At 44.6% G+C, this 14,401-nt stretch overlaps 1 protein-coding gene across 2 annotated transcripts in view; it reads left to right on the plus strand.

Moving 5' to 3' along the window:
• The window catches only part of SOBP (sine oculis binding protein homolog), a 111,722-nt gene that overhangs the window by 86,370 nt on the left and 10,951 nt on the right, over positions 1-14,401 (plus strand). For both annotated transcript variants that reach the window (XM_063150965.1, XM_063150966.1), the window contains one exon: positions 10,925-12,879. In XM_063150965.1, the coding sequence (XP_063007035.1) occupies positions 10,925-12,877 (1,953 nt within the window). In that variant the 3' untranslated portion in view covers positions 12,878-12,879. The remainder of the gene's footprint in view (positions 1-10,924; positions 12,880-14,401) is intronic.

Raw genomic sequence — 14,401 nt, forward strand, 5'->3', positions numbered from 1 at the left:
CACACACGTATATAATATTTTTTTTTCAAAGCACCCAGAGTCTTGAATTCTGTAAGCTTCTTACAGAATTGCCTGTACAGGCGTGAATCAGAAGAAAACAGCCCACCAGTCTCCCAACAGTCTGAGAGAGTTATGCCACTGTAAAATGGCAGTAGGTGAGAGGGAGAAATTTGACTTAGAACCCTTCATTACAAATAAAGGGTAATAACTAAAGATTTCCCTAGGTTTCAGATTGCACTCCTACTTCCTATTCTATGGATTAATGAAATTTCAAATCTGGATTACAGTACTATTCTCTAGACCCATAATATTACATTTAACTCTGAGTGATTTAATGACTGTTCAGTGGTGATTTTGGTTTCAGGTGAAGTGGTATTGGCCCCCAGCAATGCCTTAGGCTAAAAGCATCATATGCTAGCAAAAAACATTAGCCTGCCCCTCAAACCTCCTCATTATTACATTTATAGTTCTGTCAACCAATCTATGAGCAACTGGAGTAGTAACAGGGGGTTTTATTGTTATTTTTATATTCTCTTGAATATAAAAAAGAAAATATACTGGGAAAAATACATATAAGATATTACTAGATATAAATTCTAGCCAGATGGGTAATTTTCCACCTCACAATGTCTGCCATATTATCAGAATAAAGTTTTGATCAGAAAACAAGATGAGTGAACATGTTTATTCAGACACTGAATAAAAAAGCGAATTAATTAGAGAAGTAAATCTTCATCTGGCTTCTGAAGTCATCTGCAGACTTGGTTGCATGAGATTCCTAAGGGTGCAGATTTCTCATTTGGAAAGATTTTGGTCAATACTGATTGAACGTAGTAAAGTGCCCCTTTTACCCTTAAGGTTTTTTTTTTTTGCTTAACAGCATCTTTATTTCTCAAAAGAATTTGATAGAAGAATTGGCAGTGTCAGTTGCTTCCTTTCTTTTCCCAGTTGCTGGGTTGGATGCAGGGAATGCTGCAGTGCCTACAGGCTCTCTTTCTCACTGCCCTTGTTGGCAGATGCTCTGCAGAAGAAACCTTCTGTGGCTGATGTTTAGTCCAATTCTCCAAAGGAGAAAGGAGTGAGGGGTTTCTGTCATGACAGAAGTGCTGGCCCTGTTGTCAGCCTGGGCACTGATGGATCTCTGCAGCTTGGCTATCCCAAGGATGGAGAAGCTGCTCTGCTGCCTCCTGTAGCTGAACGTGTGGGAATGTAGATTATACAAAAAATTCTCCAATGTCAGGGAGGTGAATGTCCTCCTGAGGAAAGAAGTGCATTTCTACTCTCTGAGGAAGGAGAGTATTTCCTAGTGCAACCTTCCCCTGCTGCCCCAAAGAGACAACAGGGCCTGGGCACTCTGAGGAAGTATTTCTAAGCCCCAGAAATGTTTTTCCAGATGATAGCTCTGATTTCTTTCTTAAGACTTCCTGAATATTCAAAACCAACATTTCTTGTCCTGTTCTCAAGGTGTTTGCAATGCTTTTCCACTGCTGATACCTTGCACAGCTTTAGTGACAGGAGTTTGATGAAGTTCATTTGTATCATCTTTAGGAAGAAGTGAAGCTCCTGCTGGGGCACTAACAGCTTAAGTATGATAAAGCAAAACCTCCTGTTGTGGAAAGGGACAGGCTGTAGTTCAGCAAGACTTCCAGCTTCACCTACTCAATGTAGTTGTTTCTGTCTGCTGAGTTGTTTCCCACCATCATCTCAGGAGCAGGGCAGTTTGGGAATGCACATCATGAGAAGCATTTGTCTGGAAATCAAGTGTTGAACATCAAGGAGACCAATGCCTACATAATCCAAATTAAACTTCTTGACTGACCAGCAGATGTTTGCACCACTGCTCTGCCAAGTTGGCTTTTCATGGTGCCTCCCAAGAACTAAAGGCCATGAGGAGCATGGTGGTGGAGACACTCAGTTTACTCCACAGATCCCTCAAATTATGCTCACAAGGAAGGTGGCTACTGACACAGTTGCATGGTCTCCTGTCAGACTAGATTAAGTCTGGAAGAGGAACTGTTACTTGGCCTTTCTGTGTGATGAGGCTTGATGAGAGTTCAGGATCTGAGTGTAGGACTTGATGGCTTGAACTGTGGTTTGCTCTGCCCCACAGACTCTTGCATGCTCAAAGACCAATACACTTGGTGTGGGATGAGGTTTCCAAGGCATGAGAAACCCATGGCATGCCCTTTTGGAAAGGACACTCAGACTGAGGTGTTCTTCAGATGTTTCTGAAATGTGTGAGACAGACTGTCTGACCTACTGAGGGCATTTAACCCCCAGCTCTCTCTCCTCTTCTTACCTCCCATTTATCTTATGGATCACATTCATTTTATTTAGGACTTCTGTCACTGCTGCAGTGGTGGACTTAGCCAGTACTGAAACAGCCATACAGACATGCCCTTTAATCTGCTCTTGTATAGCTCCTCTGTAAAAAACCTTACATTCAAGATTTTAGATTTAAATGCTGCTATTGTCCCATTCTGTGTTATTTTAGCCAGGAATGTTTCTGGGGAGAAGAACTTCCCTCTTGGCAAGCCCCCCCTCACAGTACATTCATTTTCCCTGAAGTTTCACCCATCATATTTTGGGCTTCACCAGTGGTTTTAGATCCAAAGTTCCTTCTGTGCTTTCAAAGCCTCAGACTGAAGGTGAAAACACAGAGCTCAGCTGTTTATATACAAAATCAAATATGTAGCCACTGTGATGAAATAAGACCCAACCTGGATTTCCATCAGGCATTAGCATAACTCACATTCATTTTTCTTGACTGGGAACATTAAAAAGCCCCCCAACACAAAGGAACCCAAGGGCTTTGAAAAGCCCTATGTTTTAAATACCACCGATGACAACTGCAATGATTCAAAAAATGGTATCAATTTATCATTAGCCATTAATTACCAAATAACTCTATTTTCTCCTTATGCTTCATGTAGCTTAGACTTTTGCATAATTAGTATGAAAAATGGAGACAGAGTGAGTCTTGCATTTAAATGACATAAAATCAGTATTCACTCAGAAAACTGGGTAAGATTTTTGAAAGGACAAGATGTTCAGGAGGGTTACATCAGGGAAAGAAAAAACAATCAGGCAGGCAAGCTTTGGTATCTTTTTAACAGAGAGAAACTTGTCACAGGACAGTTTTAAGTTGTAGGCAACTGCAGTGTTCTGTTTTGTCAACTGTTTTTACACAAAGCTCCAAACATTGTAAAAATCTGTTTTCCTTCACACCTAGCATTGCTATGAGCTATATTGTAACCACATTCACAGTGTGTTAGAGCCTGCCTCGGGGTTCCTTCGCAGCAGGTTTCAGCTGGAATGATTCTTTTTGTTTTTTATAATAATCACTCCATTCAAATGGAACAATCAGTATAAAAAAATTATCACAAGCCATCTTGGATAGAAAAATCTTGCCACAATAAACATGCTGAATGTTTTACAATAAGACATCAAAAATGGTGATCGAGGCTGGATAACTGCTTAGAGCCACACTTAGGATTATGCCTGTTACAGTATTGTTTGACATTTGGTAGTGAAAGAGCATCAATTCCCAGTCATGACAGCTGGGACTTAGTCATAGTTGTCTTCAAAGTAGACACTGTGAGCTGCCCTCCCCCTTCAGGAACAGTCTGATGCCTGCTGGGGACCCCCAGACAAAGCCCCCAGCCCCATGGGCCAGCACAGAGCGGCTGCAGTGCTGGACAGGCAGATCCTGCACACCCTGCCCAGCCCTGGCTGTGCCCCAGGCTGCCTGGTCCGTGTCAGGAGGAAGCCTGAGCATGGGTGTTTTGGAGGAGGATCAACCAGAGAAATGTGGGACACACTGGTGAGCGACAGCAGCTCCTGGCAAGGCTGCGCCCACTCTATCTCTTGGCGCTGGGTGCTGGCAGCTGAATACCTTTTGTGATAACTCAATTAGCTGTGAAAAAAGCACAACAGCATTAGGCTATTGTGCTGATTGTTGCTTACCTCTCCAATGAGTTTGTCATTTTCCATCATCTCTGGGTAGAACACATTATCCCCCCTCTTTCTCTCTCTGACTCTATTCTTCTGAGCATGGTTGTGTCCTTCTGCAGATCTTCACCTGCCCACCTTCTCAACTGGCATGGCAGTGTGCCTACCTTGCTCTTCTTCATATTTGTCTTTTTCTGAGCCAGGAAATGCTAAAAGGGAACTTTAATTCCTTGGAACAATTTTTGTGTCAAACAAATCGGTGTGTGTGCTAAGAACTCAGAGCCTGATGGGGGCTTTGGCTCCTGAGGGGCTGTTCTGCAGCAAGTTATCCTCAGAAGGTGAGCAGAAGAGGAGGTGAAGATTGATACAGACCCAAACTGATGTTTGCAGGAGGTCTCAGTCTAACCCAGAGCTCCACTGGGGCCAGAGCTTCTCTGTGCCCACAAGTGTTGGATACATTAACACTTGAGGTACAGCTCTTGCCCCAAAGTTTTTCAGTTCTTAATCAGGCAACAGACTGCAGAAACAGAGCCATTTGCAGGATTAGCATTGCAGGTGGGGTCTATGAGGGGATTACCTTTTAGGTGACCTGCTCTGAAGAGAAGCCTTGTTGATGGATAAATGGAGAAAAGTAGGGAGGCTGCAGATAGCCACATTGCCCAACAAGCTTGGGGAGCTGTTGAGGACAGCAGAGAGAGGTTTCACACTCCTTTGGAGTCAGTTGGGTACATAGTCCAGCAGGAAACACAGATCTAGGTTTCTTTCCTTTTGATTGACTGAATTTTCCCCTGGTGTTCTGCTGGGAGTGCTCACAGCCTTGCAAGGGGGCCTGGGGCTCAGGGTGCTTTGGTGTCCGTGCTGCGGCGGCTGCTGGGTGCTCTGCAAAGGGTGTGACTGAGCTGTGTGCTAGAACACCACTTGTGACTCATTTGGCTGTGCGCTAGAAACCTCTGTATGTGTGTTTCTAGCCGCCACCTAATTTCTAGATTTTTGCTGTGTCCAATGTTTGGCAGACTTCAAAAATCTTGAGCCCTTGCAGAAAAACTTATGGCTGGTGTGTCGGGTTCTCACTGGGCTGCAAGGCAGGAGGGGAGAGGCATTGTGTCCTCACCTTGTGGCTTTTGGGATGGGGTGGGAGCCTCTGCCTCCATGCCTCACACATCCTGACTGGGTGGCAGTACTGGAAACTTCAGGCATCTTCCCAGACCTTTCCAGGACCAGTCTGGGCTAAAAGGAAAGGCAACCAGGGCCAGAACAGGATATAGGAAATGTGCAGTGGTGTTCGTGAAGTCAGAACATATGCCTGAATGTATATAAAGAGATAGCACTTGGATACCACAGTGAGAAAAGGAAATAGGAACTACTCAGCAAAGTAGAATACATGGATTTTATGCCAAGAAATGAGTCTTTGATAATCTTCAGCATCTGTTCAGCATCTTTGATAAAAGCCTGGTCCTCAGATGTGATTCAACCCTCACTTGTGCAAGGCATACCCCAGTGGCATTGTCCTGAGCAAGGAGAGGAGCTTTGTCAGTCACCTTCTGGTCCTGGAGAAGCTGAAAATGGCACGTCTTTGCCCTAGTGACCACTTTCTGTCCTCTTGCCAAGCTTTACCATGGAGCTGATAGTTGTCCAAAGCATTGTGTAAGAGGCATAGGGAATCTTTCATCAGAGCAGGGTTTTTTCCATTGCTACTTGTTCCTGGTTTCTCTAGGGCTGGTGTAAATACCTCTGCAAACAGGTTTTGCCAAGTGTATTTCTTAATGAAGTAGTGTCTGATACTAGATTATTCTTCAAAAGTTAGTGGTGGACTGCACCAATGTGTGAACTTTGTGCCTGCATTTGACAGCCAATTGATTTAAGTATTAATTACCTGGTGCCTGGAGTCCAGGCCCTTTTGGGCACAGCAGGATCCTGTGTTGTGCCTGCAAGGCAGCCTTGTAGCCATGTCTGGACTCCACTTTGGGTGTTTCTATCAAAATAAAGATATGGATGCCAACAGGAATGGCTTTATTCCCGCTCTTTGTGTTAGAGACATCTGAGCGTTACGGGATCCCTCAGTGTTGGCTGCCTCAGTGTTCCCATTTCGGGCACGAGCTGTGTTTCTGCTGATGCAGTGTCTTCTGAGTTGTCTCCTGGTGTAGGCTGCTGTGTGTTTCACAGGAAAGCAGATAAATGATACCAAGTCACTGAGCTTATAAGTAACATGCTGGCAACCTGCCACCAAAATATAAATACATTAAATGTACTGAAGGAATGTTCATTCTGTTGTTTAGCCTTGGATATGCCCCACTTCGGTAAATTTAATCTTCTTGAGGGTTGTTGCACTGCAGCTGAATGAGATAGGCCGTTATCTTAATACTGATCTTTCTGTCATTCAGGATTCATGTTCTGGCATTCATGGTGTGAAGTGGGCTTCTCCCAGAGCGGTCCTAGAAGTGTTTTCCAAGAGAGATGAAGGTGCATAGGAGATCTGTTAGCACCTTGCAAGTTTTCACCCTCTTATCTTGGAAATGTTCATGCTTATTGTCAGTGACACCACTACTGGTCCAACCTCCTGTTGGTAGAAATGTGTAAAATGGTGGCTGTGCCTATGTTTGTTAGGAAATGTCTGTAACTCAGTCTCACAGCATTTATTTTCTTCCTGGGTATTTCTCCTGCAGCTCCTTCCAAAATCCCTGTCCCTGTGTCTGCTGCTGTTGAGATTGGGAACAAAGCTCTTGATGACTCCAGGGTGAGCAGGGGCCATGGTTAGGCAACAGACCCAAAGCCGATGGATTGCATTAAAGAGGAGCCTCTTCATTGTTTTCCACTGGTGCTGGGTCAGGGCCTCCAAATGTGATCCTACAGGATGAGTGCTTGTGACTAATCCCACTGAAAGCTGGGGAGCTGCTCCCATGTGTGAGCACTCCCAAATCCAATGGGCAGTGTCAATAAGCACTCTGCAACAGTCCAGCTCTTCTCTTGGTTGTACAACGAAAAGAAGGAATAAGGCAGGAAAAGGGAAGGAAAGGGAATACATGTGCAGAGAAATTCTGAGCTGGTTGTGAAGAACAGTGATGTTCCATACAGAATGCAAGTACTTAAAAAGATAAGACATCAGCTGTGTGTTCTACAGATAAGAAAATGTTATTTTATTGAATGGAGAGATATATATGTTTTACCTATCACATCTGAACTAATCAGTGTAGGCTTTTAGAAGAAATCTGTAATTACTTTGAGCACATCATTAGTTAGATGTAAAATGAATGATATTGCTGCATTTTATCACCTTTAGTAATATAGCCATTTGTATCATAAATTCATTGACCTCATCTTAAATTATCAATTCTGTAAGACAGACTTGATTCATTAATTCTTAAGTGATTTTTTTTCTCCTTTACTAATTTCCTCATTGTTGTAGAGACAGTTTTTCTGCCTTTTAGTATGGTATTGTGAGGTGTCATATTACCTGCATATGAGTCCCACATTTTTATACCTTTTGTCTTAACTAAGCAGCACAGACTGATTGCTGATGTAAGTAAAAAGAATGAGAGAAAAAACAAAAGAAAATTATGAAATACATGAATGTAGAAGATGGACATTTTACACTGATGTTGTAGCTTCAACACTTTGAGATATTGCATTAAATCAATGAGATAATTATGGAATATTTGGTCTATGCGGGGTATTCAGAGGAATAGATTTGCTGCCTTTAATTTCTCTGGCTTTAATTAATTTTATCTACTGATAAAATATACAGAAGGGTATATATGTGAGTGAGGCAGAGTTTCTTGTTCCTCACCGAATTATTGAAAATTGGAGAAATCAGTAGAGAATTTCTAAGCAGGATTTCTAAATATTTTACCAAGGAAGAGAAAATATTTGTTTAGCCAGGAGAGACACAGGAGCCCACTGGAGATAAACAAATCAATACAGCAATAATACAGTGGAGTGTTTCAGTGAATTTTGCAAATGCTAACAAATGAAATTAAATTATTAGAAAAGATGCCACAATTTTTTGTGGAGCTGTATTTCTCTTTCAGTCCCTTTAATTAAGGTCATGGATGGGGCTCTTCCTAGAAAGAGAAGGAGACTGGGTTTGCTCTCTCATATTTCTCAGGCATTTCTTTGGCAGGGGGTTACAAGGTGGTTTATTCCTTGTCCCAAAGGAAGGGCGAGTCTTCAGTGCAGATGCACCTGAAGTCCTGCTCCATCCCTTTCTGCAGGCACCTCTGAGGCCACTCTCCTCCTTGTCTTTCTGCTGCAAATAGATGGTGGTGGGCCAGGGTGGGCTTCATGCTGCCCCAGCCTGCCTCAGGAGCTGTGTGGGAGCTCCTGGTATCTCTTTGTACATCTCCTGGGGTACATGTGGAGTCTCTCTGCATCTTTGCCAGCCCTTGGGGCAAGAGCATACTCTGCAAGCAGCAGGAGGAGTGTGGTGGAGTACATCCTGATTCCATGCATGCAAAATAGATAGCATTTTATGGCTACAGCAGTGAGCTCTCACTCAGAAATAACTTTAAGGTAAATTCAGCAGTTCTACTGAGTTAAATGTATCTTATTACCTCATAGTGTAGACTCACAAATTCCCCTTTTGTCTGCTTTGAAAACAGTGGCAAGCCAGAAAATTTCAGGAGGTTGATTACAGGATGGTTCCATCATGTGTGCTGCCTTGCCAGGTGGGTGGCAAACCCACAGCCATGCCAAATATGCAGGATGGTTCAGTACCACTGCTGTGTGCTTGCACTATTTGCAGCACAAGCTCCAGGGCTGTCTGTGATGGCCCCTGAGCCTTCCTGTGGGGGGCTGACACCTGATAAAATCCAGGAGCTATTGGAAGTGGCATTGTCCCCTCTGCCCTGCTTGCTGCTCCTGCTTTCCCATCTGCCCCTCGCCTGGGGGATGCATGCACCATGGCAGTGCAGGCATTTATCCCAGCACTTCTGTGCATTTCACAGCCTTTTTGCCCACACATTTTAGGGTGTGACAACGTCACTGTATGTTCAATGCAGGGCTGGACTTGTTTGCACCAGGAAATTTCCTTTTTTGCCATGGGGCACCATGCTGGAAATACAGCCTTACTGATGCCACATGTGCCAAACAGCACCAGCAGCCCCTCTGCTTTATCTCACAGGGCACAGTGTCTGCTTGCCCAAGCTAAAAATCTGGGTCCCGCATTCACAAACTTCAGGGCTGACTTAGGGGATGCTGCTTCTCGATTGATTATTTAGCTTGATTTAAATGTTGGGATAAGAGAGAGGAGGGAGTGTGTGCCTGTGTGTGTGAATGGGGAGGGGAGCAAGAGGGAAAGAAACAGTGACCTGGCAGGATAGCCAAAAGGTGGAGGAGTTAAATGGGCTAGTAGCCATAGCATACCGTGTGTGTGTGTCTATATACATTAAAGATATATTACTGAAAACTCAAGAATGTTGCCACTGTTTATATTAAAGGAAAGCTGAGAGTTAAATGAGATGGGTAATCAGATGCCCAGCATATGTTGTTTTGAATTGTTTATATGGCCAATAGTTATTAAAATTAATTATCCTTTTAATGCAGTCTTTTCACAATCATAGTCTTCTTTGGGGTTTTTAGTGTATTCTTTTCCTCTGTACAAAAGATAGAGTCATTTCAAAACAAGCTAATGTGGGCTATTTGGAAAAGGCAGAGAAAACAATACCAGGATATATTATGACATGGTCATAGGCTCAACATGCTGATAGAAAGCACCAAAAATCTCTGTCAGTGGAGTATTTTGAGAACTAATGTAAATGACAAAAATGGGGGGGGGTTTGTGTGTGTAAAATTCTGTCAAAAAAGTGAGGCACTGAAAAATCTGACATCTGTTTATCTGTTTATAGCTATGGCAAGATTACTCATATTAATTCTTGTTTAAAATGCCATATGAAGGAAAGGCATTTGTGCAAACAAGAGTCATATTTGAATTGTAGATCATGTCTTCACCATCTGTGAGAGCTGTTGGTGTTGCAAAATTAATGTGTTAATGAAATCACAATAATTTCTCTGAAGTAATGGATTCTGAAGCCTAGAATGACTATTTTTTGAACTTTCGTGTCTAGTGGTTTACAACTGGGAAAACCTTTCACAGCTTAATTAGTTCTGCAGCCTTATTTAAAAAAATTTTGGCTGTGCCTTTACCACACCAACAGCAACACAAAAAAAGGATTAAATGGAAAGCAGAGAAACAAAACAAAATTGAGCCTGCAATGCAAACTTTTTGCCGTAGTATTTGAGAGTTGCTAAACAGGTCCTTGCTTGCCAAGAAGTTTTACTCAAAGTGACTTGTACACAAGAGTGGGCAAACAGCTCAGAAAATAATTCCAGCTTGCTGAAACATCACAAATTGGGACTATTCGAACCTTACGCAAATATCCCAACTTTTTCCAAGTTTCTCCTTGGAACGAAGGGCAAAGAATCAGTGATGGTTTTTGCTTTGTGATGCCATTTTGAAATATCACACTCTTTCCAGCCTATTATTTGATACCCTTGGTAGAATACTAAATGTTACTGTGGGCTGCAGTTTAGCAGAGAATGGTTTGCATTCATTTCCAGCAATTCTCTGAGTCCTTTTCCAGTTCTCGCACTCCTTGTGTAGCATGGCATCTCAGATGGCACAGGCATCTTAGATTGCCACCAAGGAGTGATCACAGCCATACTCATATGGACTTTGCATGCTTACACATGCGTGTTATAACAGTTTATACCAGCTGAGGATTCTTTTCTGTGCTTTGGGTTTAAAATATATAAAGCATCATATAAGGTAGAACTGAGATCATGGGAGCCAGAAAAGGGAGTGTCATTCAATTCATTAATATGTTGGGGCGAAAGAAAGGGTGCAGTTTTCACAAATGCGACTTCTTTTTTTCCTGTTAGAAAAATAATGTGTTTAGCAACTGAAAAATTACTTTTAAAATAACACTATGAAGAGAAGATTGCTTTTCTTACCTGATTTGATTTTATTACTGTGTTGTAGGTATGTGACTGGTGTAAGCACATAAGACACACAAAAGAGTATCTGGATTTTGGGGACGGGGAAAGAAGGCTTCAGTTCTGCAGTGCAAAATGTCTCAATCAGTACAAAATGGACATTTTCTACAAAGAGACACAGGCCAATCTTCCAGCTGGACTGTGCAGTACATTACATCCTCCAGTCGAAAATAAAGCAGAAGGCACTGGGGTGCAGCTGCTGACTCCAGATTCTTGGAATATACCGCTAGCAGATGCTCGGAGAAAAGCCCCATCCCCAGCGTCTGCAGCTGGCCAAATTCAAGGACCTGGACCATCAGCGTCTACCACTGCCTCTCCGTCTGACACTGCCAACTGCTCTGTCACTAAAATCCCCACGCCAGTTCCCAAACCTATTCCCATCAGTGAGAATCCAAATATTCCACCAGTTTCTGTCCAGCCACCTGCTAGCATTGTGCCTCCAATTGGTGTCCCTCCTCGCAGTCCTCCCATGGTGATGACAAACCGTGGGCCAGTTCCTCTGCCCATATTCATGGAACAGCAAATTATGCAGCAAATCCGTCCACCGTTTATTCGTGGGCCACCTCACCATGCCTCAAATCCTAACAGCCCTCTATCAAATCCAATGATTCCTGGAATTGGTCCCCCACCAGGTGGTCCCAGAAATATGGGTCCCACCTCTAGCCCCATGCACAGGCCAATGCTTTCCCCCCATATCCATCCTCCCACAACACCTACCATGCCTGGGAATCCTCCTGGCTTGTTGCCACCTCCCCCTCCCGGGGCTCCTTTGCCCAGTCTTCCTTTCCCCCCTGTCAGCATGATGCCAAATGGTCCTATGCCTATGCCACAGATGATGAACTTCGGATTGCCATCCCTCGCCCCACTGGTGCCACCCCCAACTCTACTAGTGCCATATCCTGTCATTGTCCCTTTGCCCGTTCCCATCCCCATTCCCATCCCCATCCCTCACATCAACGACTCCAAACCCCCTAACGGCTTCTCCAGCAATGGTGAAAGCTTCATTCCGAGTACCTCCAGCGAGACGCCTGGGGCAAAGCCAACCAATAGCTCTTCATCCCCTCGAGAGTCAAAGCAAGGATCATCCAAATCCTCTGACTCATCACCGAGCTGCTCAGGCCAGTCCCTTAATCAAGCTAAAGTGCTTCAGGAGCACAGTAAAAATGAAGTTGTTGATTTGACTGTCAGACCTAGTAGTCCAGCGAACAGTAAATTTGGTTTCCCCAGCGTGCTGCAGGGTCCACAGGACGGTGTGATAGACCTAACAGTGGGCCACCGGTCTAGGCTGCACAATGTCATCCACAGGGCTCTGCACGCCCAGGTGAAAGTTGAACGTGAACCTAACAGTGTTGTAAATTTGGCTTTTGGTAGCTCAGACAAAAGGAACTGCAGTGACTGCAGGGACAACTGCAGCCCGGTTGACTCAAAAACGTTACCGTGCAGTGACGGAGCTCACTGCTGTCCCATCTCCTTGGCCTCTGGCACGCCAGGACTGGAAGCTGGCGCAGCGGTGTGCAACGTCATTGTGAATGGCACAAAGAGCACAGAGGGTTCCAAGAACCCGGAGCCGCCCCAGGAGCCGAAAAAGCCCCAGTCCCCGGAGGAGCTGGCGGTGAGCGAGCTGGAGTCCGTGAAGGAGAACAACTGCGCCTCGAACTGCCACCTCGAGGGAGAGGCTGGCAAGAAGGCTGGGGATGAGCCCCTGGCTGGGGGAGACAAACAGGACCCAAACCTTAACAATCCAGCAGACGAGGACCACGCGTATGCTTTGAGGATGCTGCCCAAGACAGGCTGCGTGATCCAGCCTGTGCCAAAACCAGCAGAAAAGACTGCTATTGCGCCGTGCATTATCTCAACGCCAATGCTCAGCACAGGGCCAGAGGATCTGGAGCCACCATTGAAAAGGAGGTGTCTCCGAATTCGAAATCAGAATAAGTAAAGGTTTGTGTAATCACTACTGCCTTCTGTGTGAATAGAATTCAGTATTTTCAGGTGTGAGGGCAAACTCATGTGGATGTGGCCTTCATGAAAGAGAAAGATACAAATTCAATTTATGAGCACTTTCAGAAAACTACTGGTATTTGTGTTGTAGTATTGTTTTTTGTGTTGTATTGCATCTGTACTTGTCAGTACTCCATTCATCAGCAGCCTCATTACACTTTTGCTCACAGAACATGTCATGATGGTTCTGGCTGTGAAGTTATTGTGCTGTGTATGTCAAAATCAGTGGTTTTCTGCCTAGAATATGGTACAGGTCTGGGCCATTAATCTGCTTACTTATTCCAGCTGAGTTACACAGCAGCTCAAGCCTTCACGATGACTGAAATTGCCCTGCAGCGTAGCACAGAGCCAGATGACCCAGCAGCTTCCTGCTAGCTCAGGTCCAATGGACTTAGCAAATGGTCACCTCCAACCATCTCACTTTGATCTGCCTCCACACTGCATCCTGGCTTTCCACTGAGCTGTTCTCGAGAGACTGAACTCCTCTCCATGGGCTTTCCTTTCTGGGGTATTGGTGCTTAGGGACTGCCTGCTGTTTGGGACCTGCCCACTATAGCTTATTGCAGCAAAACCTCTGCCGTGGGGCTTTACTGCCCTTCCTGAGGTATCTGCCTTTGGTGCAAGTCTCCCACCTTAAAAAAGCAGCTGAGATTTGCCCCAGCCCAGTGCTTGGTGTATGTTTGTGGCTCCTGGTAGGGCTGCAAAGCAAGGCAGAGATTTGGGTATCTCCACCACCCTCCTTGGCTTGTCCAAGGACAGTGCTCCATATGCAGAAACTTCTCATCCTTTGTTTCCAATTTCCAGCTTACTGAATCCCTCTGATAGCATAGCACCTTTGTAAAACTCTTTGTTTAGTATGTGTCTGATGCTTCAAACCTGCGAGTGAGAAACTGTCTAATGAATCTTCCTGTCTGACCATGCAAGAACGCCTCTGGCAGTCACTCTTGTGCCACCTGAGCTGGGACAAAGCCCCTCCACAGCTACACACCCCACACTCACACAATCAGACCAGGTTTCCTCACTGGCTTGACCCCAGGTTTTCCACATCAGAGTTCTCAGATATCCCAGTCATTATAACAATTTCATCATGGTGCAATAAATAAATAACAAAACAACAGCTCGAGCTGATGCCTTTGAGTAGGGATGCAGAACAAAGGAACCCTGGGCTTTTTTACCTTGTATACCCTCAGAGTCTAAGCACAGGGAAGCCTGGGAGTTGTTGGGGGTGTGTGGTCACCCTGTGTCCTTTGTTATGGAAAGGATTAGTGCCCATTCCCACTCTCTTGCCTGGTGCTCAGGCTTGGGCTCTGGCCCCCCCAGAGCTCAACCTGCAGCTGGCACTGCAGCTGCACACTGTGCTACCTGCACTGAATATATTCCTTAACAAAACTAATGTAATGGAATTTATTTAGATTCACAAGCACGAAGAGCTTCTTTCAGGAAAAGGGGAAATGGTGGGTGT

Source organism: Melospiza melodia, chromosome 3 (genome assembly GCF_035770615.1).
Source record: "Melospiza melodia melodia isolate bMelMel2 chromosome 3, bMelMel2.pri, whole genome shotgun sequence".
Taxonomy (NCBI): domain Eukaryota; kingdom Metazoa; phylum Chordata; class Aves; order Passeriformes; family Passerellidae; genus Melospiza; species Melospiza melodia.